Raw genomic sequence first — 20334 nt, forward strand, 5'->3', positions numbered from 1 at the left:
AGAGCCGTCCCTTTAGCCCCTGTGGACACCTGCTTCCTGGAGACAGTTTCACCGGGTGAGACCCCTGAGGACGTGATCAGAGCCGTCCCTTCAGGGAATCGTGGTGGTCCATCCTGTGGGCCCCATGGTCCTTCCCGTGGGTCTTGTCCTTCAGAAAACACTCACTCCACCCTCCCTCCCTGGAAGCCCACTCCTCATTTCTTATAAATGACCATCTCCGCAAGCAGCACTCACCAAGCGTTTGCTGGGCCAGGTGCCCACCTCTGTTCAGAGCTCTGCTGACATCGTTGTTGGGGGCCTGGGAGTTCTGTGCAGAAGCCACAGGCACTCGGGGAGGGGGCGGCTCACCGTCCAGGATAATGGGGGTGGGGGGAGATATCTAGAGGAGGGGGTTCCTGGAAAAGGGGGGCGTGTTGGCTGGCACAGGAAAGGGGCAGAACAGTTTCTCTCCCAGCGCTTATAAGCAAGGAGATCCAACCAGTCCATCCTAAGGGATGTCAGCCCTGAATATTCACTGGAAGGACTGATGCTGAAGCTGAAGCTCTAGTGCTCTGGCCACTTGATTCGAAGAACTGACTCACTGGAAAAGACCCTGATGCTGGGAAAGATTGAAGGCAGGAGGAGAAGGGGAAGACAGAGGACGAGATGGTTGGATGGCATCACCGACTCAACGGACATGAGTTTGAGCAAGCTCCAAGAGATGGTGATGGACAGGGAGGCCTGGCATGCTGCAGGCCGTGGGGTCGCAAAGAGTCGGACGGGCTTCCCTGGTGGCTCAGATGGTAAAGACTCTGCGTGCAGTTCAGGACCCGGGTTCGATCCCTGGGTCAGGAAGATCCCGTGGAGAAGGAAATGGCAACCCAGTCCAGTCTTCTTGCCTGGAGAATCCCATGGAGAGAGGAGCCTGGCAGGCTACAGTCCATGGGGTCGCAAAGCGTTGGACACAACTGAGCGACTGAACAGTAACCTCCTGTCCCTCACCGTGTTGGTTCCTGAGCTGGGCGGGGAATGTGAGAAGGGCGGAAGTCCTTCCCTACTTCTGGGCCAGCTCCAGTGACCCTGGGAGGCATTCAGGACTGAAGGCTGCTCTTTGAGCTACACCCAGACGCATCCCCAGCCTAGCCTGGCCTGACAGCAGGTGGTCCTGCTTGCGTCTTGGAGATGGTTCCCCCAGCCCCACTGGTTAGACCCCAGGTCTGCAGGGCCGGGGCCGGGGCTGGGGTGTCGCGTGCTCCAGGGATGCTCAGAAATGTATGGCCACCCCCAGGGAGCCCACCAAACCTTCCTCCATGCTTGGCACCGCTGTGGGGCTGGGTCTCTGGGTCTCCTTGCAGGCACAGCTGACCTGGAGTTCCTCTGTAGGAGTTTTCTCTTTTTCTTCTTCCTTCTGAAGGTTTGAAGACACACATTGCTAGAGGCAGGAGATGAGCTTAAAAACAAAGGGCTTCTTTCTGAGGGAGGCTGTTTGTAGCCGGATCGCTCTCGATTATTTGGAAACAGCTTCGGGGGTTTTAATCTCATCTTCCTCTGAAACAGTGCACCCGAGCCAAGAGCTTACTCCTGGCAGGAGTACAAAGCAGCCGAAGACACTGGAAGCTGAGCCTACTCATAGGAGCTCTTCACATTACAATATCCAAAGAATCTCCCTGTGTAGCTCAGCTTGAGGTGTGTGTTTGAAGGGAGGCACCTCGGCTTGTGGCAGAGAGACGCTCCCGTGACGGGCTGGTGAGTGTGGCCCGCCCCCGGCCGGCCCTCTGTGCGCCGAGTCAGCTGTAGGGACAGCGTCTCCAGCGAAGTGGAGGCCTTGCTCGGCTGGCCTTGGCCACGAGGCGCGCTGGAGGGGCTTCTCCTTCAGGGGCAGGGCTTTCACGATGGAGCACCGCCTGCGAGTGTGCCGTGCTCACGGGCGTGCCGGCCGCTGCTTCTCAGACCAGCTTCTGGACGCGGCTTTCGGAAGGCCCCCTTACACTTGGCAGAGAGCCTTGGGGTAGACTGACTAGCTTCTCCGTACGTCATTTACACGAACTGCACTACAGCCTGTGGGTTTTCCCGTCAAGCCTTAAGCTTCAGCCTCTACCTGGAATGGGGAGCTGCCCATCTCTATGATCATCTTTTTGATTTCTGAAAGCTTTCACTTTATAAAGAGAAGCTGCGTTTGTTTTTTTGGTTCATGAATGAATTTCCCTGGCACTAAATTAAGGGCCCTGCATAGCTGAGGAACTTGAAAGAAACATTCAGAACAACTGAATTCCCCAATATTGAAATCAACAACACAGCTGTGCTTCTGAAGTGTCTCTTTATGAGAATTCAAGTGCACATTAAGTTGCTTGCTGAATGGAAAAGGTTACAGATCAGAGGGAACATTTTTTTCCCTCAAAATGGCTTTTTCTTCAGGCTTAACAATTCTCTTCCTGAAAAATGATAGTTGTCAAAATAAAATATTTCAATAGCTATGGGCAAGGAAATGTGAAAACAAGCAACTGTCCTAAGAAGTAGAAAATGGACTGAGAGGGGCCTGCTTTTCAAGTGGATGTGAGCCCCAGGGGTGGGGCGGGCTTTGCTGCCAACCCCAGTGTACATTTCACTAATGAAGCCATATTTCAGAGAAAAATATATATTATTTTACCTTCTAACACCTACTGTTATGATGACTTTTGAAGTATTAGGAAACTTACGTCCAAGATGAGGGGAAAAAAAAATAGCAATTTGATATAGACAATATGAGCTATGCAAAATTTCCAATAAAAGTTCCAGATTGTGGAAATTTCAGAACACTGAAGAATTTTTTAAAAAATTAAGTCAAGCATTCAAGGGAAAGAGCACAGTGTGTGGCTGTTGTGCCAAGGAAGACTGGGAAGCCTGAGGGTCAGCGTGAGGACCTCCCTGTGAGTGTCTGGCCAGCACCGGCCGGGAGACAGCTCTGATGAGGCAGCGTCGGCCGTGCCTGGCGTTGGTGCTGGGAGCGTCCATCTGTCTCTGTCTTTTCCTTTCCAGTTTAGGCTGCTTTGGCCTTGTTTATCTATCCAATGGGCAACATTTTGGTATTATTATTTTTCCTCTCTGGAAAAATGTACTTACTGGTGTCTTATGGTTTGTATGATAATCAACTCTATTATTGTAGTGACTATTTCAGTATACATTTAATTTGGTGGCTAGCTTATTATCACTTCCTTCATTACTTTGAGAGTTTTCTATGAGCTGTCCTCTTCACACTTAGGCCATAAATGGGTTTTTCTCATATTTTTTAATACTTAAGAAAACTTTGTAAGATAAACTAAGAAGTCTTTTAGAACTCACTGGTCCCAGGCTCTGTATCTCTATACAAAGAACAATGGGTTATCTCTTCCAGAGGTATACCATATCTCTGAATTAAAAGAAATCTATGTATTTTCCTTCTTTTTTTTTTAAGCAAACAATACTTTTTTTTTTCAACAGCACCTTTTAAATACCAATAGTCAAACGCTGGAAAGATCTATGATACTATTGACCATGAGTGACCTTTCTGCAGGAGTGAGACTAACGTTTTCTTCGGCCACTGCAGTGTGTGACATTCAGACCTTAAAGAGGACACTGACGGAAGGTCAATCAGAAATAACCTCTAAATTTTTTTCAATTGTGATTTCCGTATTTCCTCTCTTACCATCTAGAGAAGGGCATTCTCAGATGCGGGACGTCAGGACGCTCAGCTCAGAGCTGAGCTCAGCATCCCTTTTATCTAACGCTGTCTCACCAGGAATCCCAGCTTTTCAAAGGCAGCATCACCAGGGAAGACAGAAGACCCGAGAGGAGGGAGCCCAGCACCACAGCCTCTCCCCTTCGGGATGGGGCTCCAGCCTTCCTCCCACCCGTCAGCTTCTCAGAGGCTCACTGTGGGGAAACAGGCCAGCTTTGTTTGCATTCTGTGTCCACAGAAGTGTAAAAATAGGAAAACAGGAGATGTTGCGGTAGGTCGAGGGAGCCGCGGGGTCTTGACAGACAAGACGGAGACGAGTTCATGGTAACAGGAAGAATCCATTAGTAACAACACTGTTAATAACAACTACAGAGTGCCCAGGCCAAGCCCTTTTCCTCGGAGCTCTGGAACCCAAATTTCAGTCCACAGAGAGCTGGATAACAGACTCTGGGGCTGTACCCCAGAATTTCTGATCCAGGGGGTCTGGAGGGGAGTCCAAAGTCCTGCCTTCCTGACCAGTTTCCAGGTGAGGATGCTGGTCTCCTGGGCAGTGGGGCGCCTGCTTGAGAGCCGACCTTGAGTGACCTGTCCCCATCCCTGAGTGAGGGACATAGGGCCCGGCTTCGTCTCTCCTCGAGGAGGCCTGACCGTCCACTGGGGCCTGTCGTGACCCCACCACCAGGACGTGACCTGCGCTGAGCAGGAGGGTTGCCCCGAGTCCCTCAGGCATCTGGGAGGGAAGGTGCACTTCCAGCCAGCAGGTGATGCTGAGAAGGCAGAGGTGGCTGCAGGGATGGTGGTAGGTGGAACTCACCCTGTGGCACCGGGTCTCAGAGGGATGCCCATGGCCCTTGGCACGGGGCCGGGTGGGCGGTCTGCAGGGTCCTGGCCCAAGATCCCCTGTGTTGGCTCCAGAGAGGCACGCACCTTTGACCCAGGCTGGCATGCGGGGGTGAGCTCCTGAGGATGCCCGGCCCCCAGGGATGCCCACTTCAGTGCTGGCAGAGGGAGCAGGGCCCTGGCACCTTCTCCAGCTCACCCTGCCTTTGTTGCCCTGTAGGTCAGGCTGCTCACCCCCTGCCTGGCTAAGTGCACTCTCTCGGAGCCCTTCCCCTGCCTCTGGCCTTGGAGGGTGACCCCAGGTCACAGCAGGGTCCCTGGAGTCTGTCCTCAAGGGTTTAGACTCTGGAGGGCAGGCTCTGTATCAGGGGCTCTGGGGAGGGAAACTCTGGATTTCTGGGTGCTTCCTGCCAAGGAAGAGAGCTGGTGAGGATGTGAGTGAACACTGAAGGCATCTGAAAAGTGGGGTGGGGGGTTACAGACCAGCATCTCACCTTACTTGGCTGGTGTGGTGCAGTCGGGCAAGGCCGGGGCAGCGCTCAGCCCTGGGGCTGCACTGACGCTGTCTCGCAGGCAGGTGGAAGGTCCCCGCGGTGCTGATTTCAGGCTTTTCCTCTGCTCTGACACCAACGTTCACTGAGCTGCACCCCCGTCCACTCTGGGAGGTAACCGGGGGCACGGAGCCACAGCGATCTATCAGACGTCAGCCTGGGGGTGTCACTGTGCATGCTTGTCTGACTGCATGGTGACCCCCAGCACCCCATGAAAGGCTGCCTTCCAGGGACTCCGACTCTGCCACGGCCTCAGTGCCCAGCGCCCGCTCCTCCCCTGCGGGTTCCTGCCTCTTCCACGGCCTTGGTGCCCAGCGCCCGCTCCTCCCCTGCGGGTTCCTGCCTCTGTGCTCCAGCCTCTGTGTCTGTCAGCAGCTGAGAGTGGGCGAGTAGGTCTGGGGTCGACCCGAGCCGTCAGAGCGCCTGGGGGTGGAGGGCCCTTCAGGCTGAGCTCAGGCCGTCCCCATGCTGGTGTCCGAGAGGCCGTGGTGTGGAGAGCCACCTGCCGGCTGTGTCCTCGCAGACAGAGGATGCACGGAAGGACAAGGACGTGGCAGAGACACTTCTGGGCACCAGCTGTGCCCTGGGGTCCTCTCCTCCCGGGCAGGTGCTGCATCCCTCTGCCATCCTCTCTGCCTCATGCCTTCCTCCTTCCCTTTTTCTCCAGGAGGTCTGCCCCGACTGCTCAGACCACATCAGCTCCTCTGTGGGCTAAAACTATGGGCATGGACCCCAGCTCTGCTTTTCCTGATCAGTGACCTTGGGCTGTTAGGCCACTCTCGGGGTCTCAGCGCCCTCATTCACTGGGCCTACCAGGGGTGCCCACTTCAGGGTTGCTGTTGGCATTAGAGGACTTAGTGTGTGTGTGAAGGTCATAGAACGATGACCAGCACACAACAGCAACTGTGCAGACATCCACCACCCACTCAGTCGTCATGTGAATTGTTTGAGTAATTTCTGCCCAATGCCTTTCAGTCCAAAGGAGGTGAGACTTTTTGTGCTGTGTCCCCGGAGCATGTTGAATGAGCGAACGAATGAAAGTGGCCACAGAAAGGCCAGTTCACACGGGTATCCTGCCAGTGGCAGCACGTTTTGGCCACTCACTCTGCGTGGAGCCAGGGTTGCTCTTTGCTGAGAGTGGCTGTCGCCCTCCTGATGCACAGGACGTGCACACATGGAGAGAGAGGCTTCAGGAGGAAAAAGAGCACACAGACACCCGAGTGTCCTGGGGTATTTTAAGGGAGCCACCCCCGAGGCCTCTGTTGTGTGTTGATTTCTCTGCGGGCTTCCTGCTGCCCAAGAGGCAGGTAATCCCCACGCTGCCCTTGCAGAGATGAGGAGACTCAGCATCAGGCAGGCGGGCACACCTGCCAGGGCACCGAGCTGGTGGGTGGCAAGGTCCCTCTCCCCCACACTCTTCCTGCTTCCCGCAGCGCCCGGCCTCCCTCTCTCCCACGATCATTCTTGTCACCTGCACGGGGTCCTGCCCAGAAAGCACCAGGCAGGGCAGCCAGACAGCGCCTGGGAGAAGCCAGGAATTCCTACCTGGAGGAAGGGCCCAACAGGACGGCGGGACTAGGCCGAGGTGCAGGGCTTCATGCACCTGTGCTCCCAAGAGTTAAGGGTCGGCAGTCCCAGTGGGAAGAGAAGTACTCATCCGGAAGGGAAGGGGAGCTGAGCCTCTCGGCTCTTCCAGCCCCCCTCCCTTCCTGGCCCCCTCCCCTCCCCTCCCTCCCCCTCCTGTCCCCTCCCCTCCCTCTCCTGTCCCCTCCCCTCCCCCCTCCCTTCCTACATGCCTTCCTTCCTTTCTCTTCCTCTTTCTTTCCTTCCTTTGCTCATTCTTTCCTTTTTCTTCCTTTCTTTTCTTTCCTGCTTCCTTCCTTCCTTGCTCCCTGCTCTCCTCCTCTCCCTCTCTCTGGCTGCAGCAAAGCCATGTGACGGTGTGACTCTGCCCCTGGGATTCCAGAAAGGGATAAATCATGCTGCTTGTTTAACTCCGCTCTGAAGGACCATCAATCGCCTGCTAAACAAGTGCCCTCCTGCAGTGCGCTGACCTCATTAAAGCCTCTGACGGCTCCCCTGGCCGCACACATCACAGACCCTCCTCCCTTAGTCACGTCCAGAGCGCACTTAGTGCCTGTGAAAGGAGCTGTCTTAGACCACCGGCTCTCTCAGCAAACACTGCACCTCCTCGGGCTGTTTTGGCTGCACGCTGGCGTTGCTGAGTGTAGCTGGATTTGAACCAAGGGCTCGAGGACTACAGGCTCATTATTCTTTCCCTGAACCATCGACGGCTCCTTACATTGTGTTTCTGTGGTTTTCTCCACCAGAAATGCATACCCTAATTGCCAAAAAAGCCACCCTTTAAAAATAGCATTTAAATGGAATGAGATGTCACAAGTGGAAGGAATTCAAATGTGTCCTTTGAAATAGGAATCTGAGGGGCAGAGTCTTCTTCTCTGAAGGTTCCGCCAACCAGCCGTGGTCTGTGGAGCTGCTTACTGCCGTCCACGCTCATGTTTCTAGGCCCCGTCTGTTGCACTTCCCTCCTGGAACATCACCTGCTCTTGGGAGCTCTTCGGCAAATTCTTACCTCCAGAAAAACGTAATGGAAGGAAAGAGTGGCTTTGTGGTTCTGGGTTCCTCGATTCCACTTAGCATCGCAGCTTTGCCGTGAGGAGCGCGTGTTCAGCCGCCCCCAGGTCCTGGAGGACAAGGTGCTGGGAGGTGGGGTGGGGAGCAGGGGGAGGTCTTTTTGTCCAGAGGCAGCTGGACAGGAAATCAGGGCCCTGCTGGCCTCACCCCCCAGTCCTGTGCAGCAAAATATTTGGCGTGGGTTATCAAGGGACACTTGATGCTGTCTTAAAATTATTTCCACCTCTTAAGAACAAGGTAGAATTAACTTCATGAGGATTTAAGTGAACACTGGTTGAATCTGGAGGGGTGGCTGATGAACAAGCCATGAGACTGGTTGGTTCAGAGAGAAAGGGCGTCTGAGGGAGTGGACCTGTACTTTCTAAATCTGGTCTTCGGACCCCAGATGCCCACCACACTGCGAACCAGCAGCTTGGAGACCGCAGGTCCTAGATTACAAAAATATTACCTTAATTCAGTTGAGACGCTCCCTGGGGGTGGGGGTGGGACTTCCAATTATTATTTGGGACATCGGAATTTAGCTCAGAATAGTCAAACCTTCATAGTTGTTTCCAGAAATATTATCGAAATATTGTCATTTCCTAGTCAGCACAAAAAACATTTTTTGAGTCACTGACTGTAGAAACACATGATAAAAATAAACGGATGACTAAGAAACTGAAGCCTGTTCACAAATCTGGATTTGTAGAGACAGGGTACGAAGGGAGAACCAAGCAAAACGGGATCCGGAAGCTCTGAGCGGCCCCACAGGGAGCCCGCTTTCTGTCTCGGGGTTCTCACCAGGGGGGAAGCCCTGAGTTTTGCCCCTGGACAGCAGGTGACGTTTCACTGCGTGGTCCCAGCCACCACTGGGAAGCTGTGCAAATAGATGGGCCAGGAAGATCCTGGTCCTTTTTATCTGTCAGCCGGGCGCATTTCCGAGGGCCTGTGGTCCAGGCGTTCCCGAGGAGCAGCCTGGATGGGAGGGGGCCGTGGCTCCAGCAGACCCACTTAGGCCACGTGAGAGCTCGCTGGGGAGTCTTGCTCCTTCCTGTGAACCTGCTGACTACACTTGGCTGAGAGTGTGGGGGCCGACCCCGCAGCGCCTCTTCCGTCAGTGTTTGGGGAGGCTGAGCCATGCCCCTGAGTTATGCCCTGTTCTTCAGGACCTCTGCCCACAGCCAACTGCTCATGCATTTCCCACTGCAGAACTGTCATGCTTCTAAGACAAATGTCCTCAAGTTTATATCTTTAGTATAAATGCGGATCTGTATTTCAAATTCCAAACTGAAAAAAAAAACAAGCCATGAATTTCAAGTTTCACTTCATGAGATGTTTTGTCTGCATAGTCTAGCCTTGCATATGACTAGGGTAATTCTGAATGACTCTGGGTGGAATGTTCTGAAGGGGATGCGCAGATAAACCCCCGATGAATGTGGGATAGAACTTCTTTATTCCTTGGAGTAGGTGTAATGAGGATGAGATGAAACTCTTGCTGCCGTAACTGTCCATCTAACGAGGAAGACAGGGCAGCGTCCCTGTTCGTAACATGAGATTTTCAGGGCAACATAACTGTTAACATGCTGTTAGAAGTTACTGAGTTAACGTTCTATTTAATGTTCTCCCCTTAAGAAAAAATGGTTCCTTAGTTTTCCATAAGTCAGAATTCAGCTAAAGCCAGAGTTTTTATTGATTTTTGGTTGCAAAACTTATTTTAAAAGTTTTTAAGAAATCTAATTCACTCTACTACCTCCACATGATGTATGTTAAAAAGGTTCTTATGATATTTTTCATGTGAAGAAACTGCTGTATTTTGTACCTAGAGGGTCTCACATGCGTCATGAGCCAGGCAGCCGTAGAAGGAGGAGCTGATATGATGTTTCCCAGTTTGGGGCTGTGGTTTCAGATGACAGAGTCACCCAGGGCACTGGGCAGCTTGTATACGTTAACTAGAAAGGGACAAAGCCCTGAGAATTAATCAAAATGTAATAAAATATCTGCATAACAGTTAGTGGTGACCATTTGAGGGCCAAGAATAATTTCATCCCTTATTGTCCCCTTTCAGGTTCCGTAAATGAAAAGGTTCCCCAAAGGGAAGGCACAGGGAAAACAGGTAACTATCTTAAAATGAACTTCCTTGATGTTTTCTGACAGCGAATCCGATCTATGCCTTAAAATAACATCTCAGGTTAGAACGTCAGCGTATATCAGTGATGGTGATGGTATATGAGAACTCAAGCAGTCTGTTAAGTGTTATTTATTCAGCAGTTGTTTATTCAGCCCTTACGATTGCTGGGACCTTGCAGGTGCCGGGCACGTGACCCACCGGGTGACCCAGTTGTGTCCCCATCAGGCTTGTGTTGGGGCCACTTGAGGATGGAGTTAGCATCATCTCAGGTCCACATCTGGGCAGAAGACTCCGGGGCTGGTGCGAGACTCTAGCTTAGCAGTTGAGGGGGGCACTGATTGAGACGTCCACTGCTCCGCATAAGAAAGAGGGGACTTTTTCTGTCTATGACAGTCATCTCTTCTGGGATCAGTGCCCTCGGAAACCAGATGAAATAGCAAGCGTTTCCTTGGAAGTCACCCTGCAGCTGCAGGTCCGTCTCTGCTGGCCGTGGCCTTTGCCCTTCCCTCAGCTGGCAGGGGCCTCCCTGGTGGCTCAGCTGGTAAAGAATCCGCCTGCAATGTGGCAGACCTAGGTTCGATCCCTGGGTTGGGAAGATCCCCTGGAGAAGGAAAAGGCTACCCATTCTAGTATTCTGGCCTGGAGAATTCCGTGGACTGTGTAGTCCTTGGGGTGGCAAAGAGTCGGACACGACTGAGTCACTTTCACTTTTACCTTTTAGCTGTCACCTGTTGGTCCCAGTGACACACTTTCTGTTTTCATCTGATATCAATCTGTGAATTCAGAATTTATTTTTAAGATGAAATAAAAATAATGTACTGACATCTTGGGGTACCACTTCCCAGGCTAGTGGTAAAGACCCTGCCTGCCAATGCAGGACGTAACAGATGTGGGTTCAGTCCCTAAAGAGGGAAGGTGCCCTGGAGGAGGGCATCGCAACCCACTCCAGTACTCTTGCCCAGGAAATCCCATGGACAGAGGAGCCTGTGGGCTACAGGCTATGGACTGCAGAGTTGGACACAATCGAAGTGACTTAGCGCACAGGCTCCCGTCTTTGGCTCTTAGGGAGAGGGTTTCTGCTCAGGAAGGAAGGAGATATGATTGCACGGAGATGCTGGGGGCAAGCTGCTTTATTTTAGAGAAGGGGAAGTGTAAGTGTTCATGGTTAGAAACAATAATCAAATACTGAAAAAACAACGGAGGGAAGTACCACTTCGGGAGCTCCCTCAATCCCGCTCATGGTGATATAGGTCCATTCCGCTGTGGATATATATGTTTTTAATCCCTCAGGAATTGGCATGTGGGCTCAGAAACGGATTTAAGGAAACTACACATTGATTCTACTGAAACCCCTTGATCTATAGACATGCCTGTCTGGGGAAATACCGAATATAAGTAATAGAGCTGGTTTATCAGGAAAGTGAGATATTTGGCAAGCTGTCCGGAAGGCAGAGTAAAGGGCACGGAGCTGTCCATGACTTTGCACCATTGTCTGAAGCTGAGCCCAGTAGGTGTGGAGGCTCCTTGCACCGGGACAGGCTCTCGGGGGGCCTGAGCAGGATGGTGGAGGCTGAGGGTCACGCTGCGGGGCCTGACGGCTGAGACAGGGATGTGGGGGCCTCTGGTGGTGGCATTAGGGGTGGGGGTGGGAGGCACCCATCCTTGTCCCTCAAGGACAAGCCCCTCTCACCTTGGTTCTTAGCTGAGAACTCAGACTGGCCCGGTCCCAGGGATTAGTGCTGCCGGCCCCCAAGGGATGACGTGCTCAGGCCTCAGCAAAAATGTACAGCCTTAACTGTGTCCCTGATGGACCTTAACTGCGGCCACGATGGACATTCACAGTCCTTCACGGCTGTCATTCCAAAGGACCAGAAGTATGCAAAGACTTTTTCTCAGTATGTTAAGACTCTCAAATATGTTGAAGAGGTTGTAAATGTGTTCCCCATTTTATTCTTGGAAGATTACAGAATATTCAGTAGCAGCACAGGCTTAGTTTATTGCCGCTATCATTACTGGACTTGGATATTTCAAATCAATGACACTACATTTAGTCAATATTTTGACAGATGGCGAGATTTTTTTTTCAAGAGATTGTTAAAGAATTTTTAAAAATACTCTTTGGTTTTCCCCTGGAAAGAACTTATGGGGAATCTCAGTTTTCCTCTTCAGGTTGCCGGGGTACTGATGGGTCACAGCCCACCAGATAAGCCACGTGGCTGCCCCTCCTCTCTGTTATCACTTGCGAACTGTGATCCTGAAGTTATCAAAACACGAAATCCCATGAGTAGACAAGCCTGGGAGAAAACAGCAGGATGGCTCTCAGGAGCCCCCCACCGTGCGCACTGTTAAGGCATCCCTGACTGGGGGCTCCTTGTCCGGCGGCTTCTAGAGGCTTCATTGCCAGAGAACCCAAAGGGTACTTTCCAGCTAAGTCAGTAAAGACCGTGTCCTCGGGATAAGGCCCTCGGGATAAGGTCCTCAGCAAACAGCGCAGAAGCCCTTCCCTCTGAACTCCCCCTGTCCCCTGACCTCACCCCTTACCCGACCCCCACCCCCCGCCTCGCAGGAGGCCTGCGGTGCCAAGAGACCCGCGGGGCACAGTCCAGGCCCTGGTCTCTGTCTCCGCCCTCCATTCAGAAACACGGGGCAGAGCAGCAGTCAGGCCCCCACCCCAGGCCCGTGTGGCTGCAGCCCGCCCCTCGCCCGCTCAGGGCCCCCAGGGTTCCTGCCCAATGTCTCCCCCACCCCCGCGGGCTTGTTTGGCGCCGCGCGCGCCTGTGGGTGTGCGTCCGTGGGTGCGGCGTGCTGGGTGGTGGTTTGGTGGATCGTGGGGGGTATGCGATCCGGAGGGTCCAGCCTCTATGCACACTCACTTCACTTACTCTCGTAATTGTAGTCTCCTTGCAAATCTTTTCCGTTCTGAATTCAGATGATGCCTCAGCTCCAGCGCTGGAGACTCAGCCTCAAGGAGACGAGGAAGGTGAGTGTCCGCAGGGAGATGGGTGGGGTGCTGCGGGCCTGGGGGCAGATCACGGCTCTGTGCTCAGGCTCGCCTGGGACGGGCTGGGTCCAGCTTTATTTGCGAGGCCTCGTGTCCCTGCTGAGGGCCCCCGCATGTGCCATGGGACTTTCACACACAGCACGTGCAGAGAGGCGAAATTTCTGAGCTGAAAGTTTATCATCTGGATAGGGTGAAGGATGTATTTCCAAAGCTGCAAAAGCACACGCGGTTTCCCTGCTCATCCTCCACATTGTGTGATTATCACACGTGGTGCCTGAGACCCGCCTTGTAAAGTGACAAAGATGCGTCTCAGGCTTAAGTTTTGTGTCATGGGAACGATGGCTTTCCTACTCCTGGCCTTGAGCAACACTGTTGTAGCCGTTTGCCTCTGTGTCACCCATTCTTGGGGCAGAAGGGACCAGGTCTGAAGGCCAAATGTAAGGAGCACACAGAATACATAAGCCGGAGATCAGAAGTGCTTTGCCAACAGCAACAGTGATAGTCATGATAACTGACTTCTGTCTGGCCCTGGAAGCCACGCACTCCATCACCCGAGCTCACCAAGCCCTTGGAGCCCCGTTTCACAGATGACAGTTGCCCGAGATCACAGAGCCCACAGATGACAAGGGTGCCCCGGCCAGCTGGTCGGCTTCAGTGTGGCTCTCGGGCGAGTGGCATCCTGACCGCACTGTGAAAGCTCAGGCACATTTGTGACTATCACCGCCACAGATTTGTTCCCAGATGTTGTAGGCAAACTTGTGTTTTACATATGGCACTTCGTACGGAGTCTTTCGGGCTTCCCTGGCGGCACAGCTGTAAAGAATCTGCCTGCAGTGCAGGAGACGAGGGGTTCGATCCCTGGGTCAGGCAGATCCCCTGGAGAAGGGATTGGCAACCTTCACCAGTATTCTTGCCTGGAGAATCCCATGGACGGAGGACCCTGGTGGGCTATGGTCCACGGGGTCGCAGGGTCGGCGACTTAGCCTGAGTGAAGACCTTGCGTGTCACCCAAGTATCCATCTTTACCACACGAGGGTGTTTTTTTGTACTTTGGGGCTTTTTGCCAAGACCTCTTTCTTTCCAGTGGATACTGTCAGGACTCACATTGCTTTTGTTTGAACTTTTGGATGAAGAAAGAAAAAAAAGACATATGCTAAAGTTTTTCAAAATGCACGTTTTCATTTCCCTTTGTTTCATGCACATAAATATTTTACTTTTTTAATGTACAATGTGTATTTACTGATCATACTGACTTTTTTGCGCTTTTAGGTTGCCTGCTGAAGTCTTTGAGAGACTTTGAATTTTCATGATGAATTAAAATAACTATTGTTTTATTTTGGTTCAATAGATGTGGCATCACGGTACCCCACACTTTGGACTGAACAAGTTAAAAGTCGACAGAACAAAACCAATAAGAATTCAGGTAAAAGGGGGACCTATGTGACTGAGTTAACAGGCCCAGAAAGTGGCCTTGTTTTCTGGAAGTTACCTGGAGAGCACATATTTTTCTCTGGTCACCAATGAGTCATGCAAATATGCTGTGGTTTACCCATCAGAGTATAGTTCAAATTTGGGTGTTTTATTAAATTTGCCAAGTTATAGAACATATTATAGAATTTTAAAATTTTTTCTCAGAAATTAATCTCAACGCATTTTCCTATTGCATAAAGATGTTAACCTGTACATTTCTCTTACAAACTTTGGAAACTGAATTAGTGTTATACAGTCTTGTCACTGTATTCCCAAAGGTTCTCTAGTTGGGTTTGCCTCCGTGCACGTAGGTCAGTGCACAGGAGATTAATTCAAACATCGAAAGCTTCAGATTTCCTGGTGGATCTTGGAACCCTCTTGGGGAGGATTAGCGTGACAGTGCGTAATCTGAGAAACAAATGTACAAGTATGTAAAAATGTCATTTGAAATGTACATTAAAAAACAATTTTAATTGTCAGTGGGGAGCTCTTTTGGGGTTCTGTATACGTTCGTAGAACAAGTGTATTTGTGTCTCGCCCATCACCTACTGTTACGGGATTTTCAAGCTTACGTGACCTGTCAATTATAATTAACTGGTAACAACAGTGCAGACTTTCAGGATTTAGTGGGACTGAAAATAATGTTTCAGGAAATTCTAGTTTACAAGTTATCCTACACTATAATTTGATTTAAATCAGCCTAAATGTATTGAATACAAAACAATGACAATGAGTTGATTTATAGACATGGGCATGAAATTATGGGACTATATCTGTGTTTAACCCCGGTGTCCAGGACCGTGTTCTCTCTGAGGGTTTGAAGAAAGTCAGCCCTGGGTGGAATTTTAAGATGTTAAATACAGTACTTCCTTTAGTAAGTTCAGTGATGAAATGGCAGAAATGATAGGTTTTATGTAATGACCTTCATTATCACTGAGATTTCAGTATCAGAAGAGTTTCATTTGTGTTTAACTTAAAAGATACTTCTGCTGATAATCTTCTTTGGTAGAAGTGGACACATTTACTTAACAAATAAGTTGTGGCTCTTTGTTTTTCCACGTTTTCACAAATTTCTGTTGTTTCTCCGCACCATTTCCATCCCTTTACAGAAGAAGCCAGACAGAAAGTGCTTTGCTGGTTTCTCTAATGCTCCTCTACGTCAGCTAAAAGCTCTGTTTCTGCTCCCAGAGTTAGAACTAAAATGACAGAATAAAACCTATGTCACCAAACACAGGAGCACAGCCGTGCAGAGTGAGGGGTGCCCTGCGGATGCGGTCACTGCGGTTCAGAGCATAAAGTGAGAGTCTTGGGGAGCGACCTTCTTACAGAGGAAGCAAAGTGCTCCGAGCTTATGAAAATTTGCTCACGGAGCTGCTCGCAAAGAGTCGGACACGACTGAGGCTCTCAGTCAATGTTTATTCGTGTGTCCCCCGGTCACTTTGATGATATCGTTGGCTTTTTATCTAAAAGTAAGTGAATCAAGAGGTTTCCCAGGAGACTCAGAGGTAAAGAATCCGCCTGCCAGTGCAGGAGACCCGGGTTCATTCCCCGGATTGGGAAGCTCTCCTGGAGGAGGGACGGCAACCCACTCCTGTATTCTTGCCTGGAAAATCCCATGGACAGAAGAGTCTGGTGAGCTACAGTCCATGAGGTTGCAGAGATTCGGACATGACTTAGCGAGCAAACAACAAGGTAAACAAAAAATAAACAAATGCATTGATAACTGAGAACTTGATTTAGTCTGAGTAACATGCAGTTTCTCCGCTGCACTTTTAGTGATTGAAATTCAGTGTAAACATAAATGGAATATTCCTGTTGGTTCGTTTTGCAGGAAAAGTATCCCTTTCATTTTTCAACTCAATATACATGAATAAGTGAGTCAAACCTAAAATTGCGTTTTACTTTAAGAATTCACTCAATTTCTTTCTATTAATATATAATTGAGACTGTCCATATATTTCCTCATGCTCTTGAATCATCTCATATTCAATTTTATCATTCTACTTATAGAAGTTACAAAGCTTGATTACAGAATTTTACCAAATAAGAGATTTTGTGACATATTGTTTAATTATATAAAGTGAACTCATGTCTCTATTAAGCTGACACTCCTGCCCTGTGGTACATTAACTGCTTCCTGGATTTCTGGCTGATTTCCTTTAAACCAGTCTAGAATATTAAACACAGTGCAGTTGTTTGTTAGTTGGAACAGTAGTGATGATGACAGGCACTGCCATCTCTTGTGCTCGCCGTGGGCACGCACCTCACGTGCAAGGCTGCGCCTGTGTCCTGCTCAGCGGGCCTCAGAGGAGGACGTGGTCACACGTGAGGCGGCGGATGCTTGCAGGGCCCCTGAGCGCAGGACCCGAGGGCCACCCGGCCTGCCCCGGCCTGCCCTGGCCGCTGTACCACAGGGGCAGGATGGCCCCTGCTCCCGGGGGACGTGTGAGGGGGGTTCTGGCCTCACGTCTGGCCCTGGCCACGGCGCACCTGTGCAGCGCTGAGTTCAGACCCCTCGCCACTCGCGGGCCCGGGGCAGGGAAGGCTGGGGTGGGAGGGACACAGGGTTCCCCATCGGGGCCTGCTGACCCTCCAGTCCCCCGCCTCCCCCCTTCTCGTCCCCTTGCTCCTTGCCTCCAAGACCGCTGCCCTGGCCTCTGCCTCACCTGCACCGCCTCACCCGCACCCGTTCCCTGTCCTCACTCCTGAGGCTGTGTTCTCTGCTTTTCAAACATTCTTGGCCCTCCGTCATCCCTGCGTCTTCTCGGACCTCAGTTCTGGGCACGCAGACCACCTCGTCCCTGCTCCCAGCACGCACCTACCTGCTCATGTCTACCTGACCCCCGGCTCGTGTCCACCGGCCCCCACGCTCGTGTCCACCAGCCCCCCCCCCACCCCGCCACTTGCATGCAGCCGACACCCTCTCTCTGGGCATGTGCTCAGCATCACTCCTGTCCTCTCCGGGCTGCTGTACTGTGTAGACCTGCCCTTGTGACCAGGTCCCACACAGCCTGAGTTGACCCCGCCCCCAGACCCCAGGCAGGGCGGGGGGGCGGGGCACCGCTCTCAGCCCTTCAGAGAGGGGAGGCAGCCCCTGTACCAGGCATGGCCCCTCTAGACTGGACGGGGCTCCTGGCAGCGCTTTCTCTGCTCACCGCTCCCCAGCCACTCAGCACCCCGCCGGAAGGTCCTCGAACCCTGCCTGATGGTTCCCTGCCCGTCCAATGCGTCCTGGCGCCCCATCCCGCGGCCAAGCCCCCTGTTGCTCTGAAGGCACTGTGTGGATGAGAATCATGTTCAGATGAGTGGCTTTGAGTCAAGGAGGTTCCCCTCCTCCCTCGGGGGCTCACCCAGAAGGGCCAGGGGCCCCTAGGATGGCCCGTGGGGGGCGGCAAGCAGGGGGCAGACTCTGTTGAATCTTTTCCGTCAGAAAGGAGCCAAGGGCACTCTGCTGTCTCGCTATTTACTTCATGTGAGTAGTTTACGGCACGGCGGGCCCGTCTCCCTGTGTGGACCCTGCGGTGCCACAGGCGTGCGGAGCTCTGCGGGTCACAAGGCGCCCGGGCCCTGCCCCAGGGTCTGCCCGCCCTGGGAGAGGAGGCACTCCTGACTCTGCTTCCTCTCCAGCCCCTCATCTCTCTGCTTCCTATGCAGCCCCACGTCTCCCACGGCTGCTCAGAAACAGAAGCTCTAAGGGCCGGGCAGGCTGTAGCCTGAGTGCGCTGTGTGACAGGCCCCCAGGAGCACCCACTGGCAGTGGCCTTGAGGCGCTGGGACCCCTCATCTATTCACTTCAGGAGTCAGGCTGCGGTCTGGGGGACTTCCCTGGTGGCTGAGTGGTAGAGAACACGCCTGCCAACGCAGAAGACGCAAGAGACCTGGGTCGGGAAGATCCCCTGGAGGAGGGCACAGCAACCCCCTCCAGTGTTCTTGTCTGGAGTGGACAGAGGAGCCTGGTGGGCTACAGTCCATGGGGCGCAGAGTTGGACACTGAAGCAGCTGGACACGCGTGCGTGCACACTGCGGCTCGGGAAGGCCGAGCTGCTCCCCCACCTTGCTCAGGCCACGGCCACCTACGAGGTCTCAGCGCGCCCACAGGGCCCAGCCTGGCCGAGGGCGCCGACATCTGCTCCCAGAGGCTTAAAGCGGGCGATGCTTCCCGCAGGGCAGAGAGTGACAGCGTGGGGCGGCAGGCGTTTGGCTTCATTATTTATTGCAAGGCCCAGGTTGGCGGGGGAGCGTGTATGCTTTCTCTCTCTGCCCGCGGCTCAACCCAAGTCTGAGCTGAGGAGCTCCCCCGCTGAGACCTCTGGAGGCGGCACCCCGAGCCCCCGGGAGCTGTGTTGGCTGCAGACCCGGCGGGACACACGTGGGCCGCGGGGCCCGCTCTAATGAAGAAGCTGCGGCTTGAGCGGTCTACTCGTTTGTGGTCTTTGTAAGTTTTGCATGTTAGCTGGAACAAAACTAGAGGCCCCAGTTTTTGCCATCTCCAAAACCCTCCTCCCACTTGGAAGAAAAATATTTCTCCCTTCCTAAACCATTAAGAACAGCTCTGTTTTCCATCCAAGAGAGGTTCAGTATCTCAAGATGTTCCATAGTTTTATGGGACCCCCTCCGTGGAAACATTTTTCTGTTTTATTCAGGGTTGATAATTTTTGTTTTATTGCACATATTAAAATTATGGCCAAAAGATGATTATCTTTTGATTCTGCTTTAAATCATGGTAAATTGCATTCCCTGGGGGAAAAGAGCACCAATTATATTTTTCTTTCTTTGTACATTTTAAAACATTATTTCCTCATTTCCCTTTCTACCCCATTCTTCAAGCATGACCTTACAGAACATCAAGACGCCAACTACATTCTTAAGTTATAAAGTGTTGGTCATTTGAAGATATTAAGATACTAAAATAAATCAAGTAGCTCCTTTTCAAGGTGAACGCTAACGTGTGTTACTCATAAGTATTATTAATAACTAAGCTACTAAAATGTACATGATGATTTACCCAAGTTTCCTAACTATAAACAGGAATTGTAACTCCAATTACATTTAATTCTTAGATTTCAGTATTGAAACACTGCTTAAACAATCAGGATGCAAGATTTCAACATAAGTACGGAAAGCAGTAATGAAAGTATACAAATCGTTTCTCAGTTGGCTGACAACATACACCAGCGTTATACACATACAGGCCTTTGTTCTCTCACTGTATGAAAAAAAAAAAGGGCTTTTGACTTATTTATTTTCTCGGTATAAATGAGATTTAATCCATCATTGAATCAGTGAGCCCTGATGTTAAATGGTGTCCTCTGTAGAACCTTAGCTATTGAATACAATTTGAGAAAGATTATTTTGTTCCAGGCAAGTGCTGTGTCATTGAATAATACGGCCCACTGCCCCCGGGCCCCCCCCCCGCCTTTGGGGTAAGCACGCTTTGCAAACTCTCTGCGTGGCCAGGAGGGGCTTAGCCTGAGTCTGACTGTGCACCGAGCTAGCTCCCTCGCTGCACTGTGGCTCTGGGCCCCCTTTCCTGAGGTGCCTCTGTGGCTGACCGTGGGTTGGGAAACCTGCCCATGAAGACACCTGGACAGTGCTGGCCGTCCTCCTCCGGCCAGGCTGCCCCCTGGGGAGGGATGCGGCCCCAGGAGGGATGTGACGGGAGGTGACTCTGGCCAGGTGGACGGACCGCGGGGGTGAGAACTGGGGAGGCAGCAGCGTCTCCACCCCAGGCCCCCGCACACGAGGCCGAGGCCGCCTCCTCGGCCCCTGGGACGCGGGTGCCTGTGTGCTGCAGCGGGACTCACTGTGCTGAGCTGCCTGGGCCTGGCTGTCCCAAGTCCTGAGACCCCGGGTCCGACCTTCTAACTTGGGTTACAGCCTCTGCTGCTGCTCAGTGCCCCCGGGGCCTTGGGAAGGGCAGGGCTGAGCTGGGTTCCCACAAGGCCCCGCAATGCTGGTGAAGCTCTCTGAGCATCAGTCAGCATCTCATCTCCACGGGTAACAGTGTGCTGACCTCACGGGTATTGGGGCATGTCCG

The 20334-nt window shown here is 52.1% G+C and overlaps 1 protein-coding gene across 2 annotated transcripts in view; it reads left to right on the top strand.

The window, feature by feature from the left end:
* Window positions 1-20334, top strand: part of SMOC2 (SPARC related modular calcium binding 2) — a 161276-nt gene that overhangs the window by 69481 nt on the left and 71461 nt on the right. The window contains exons 5-7 of one of the 2 annotated variants that reach the window (XM_040239197.1): window positions 9764-9811; window positions 12723-12806; window positions 14176-14250. In XM_040239197.1, coding sequence (XP_040095131.1) covers window positions 9764-9811; window positions 12723-12806; window positions 14176-14250 — 207 coding nt within the window. The remainder of the gene's footprint in view (window positions 1-9763; window positions 9812-12722; window positions 12807-14175; window positions 14251-20334) is intronic. The other variant, XM_040239198.1, reaches the window with a different exon arrangement.

The sequence above is a fragment of the Oryx dammah genome, unplaced genomic scaffold (genome assembly GCF_014754425.2).
Source record: "Oryx dammah isolate SB20612 unplaced genomic scaffold, SCBI_Odam_1.1 HiC_scaffold_4, whole genome shotgun sequence".
Lineage (NCBI taxonomy): Eukaryota > Metazoa > Chordata > Mammalia > Artiodactyla > Bovidae > Oryx > Oryx dammah.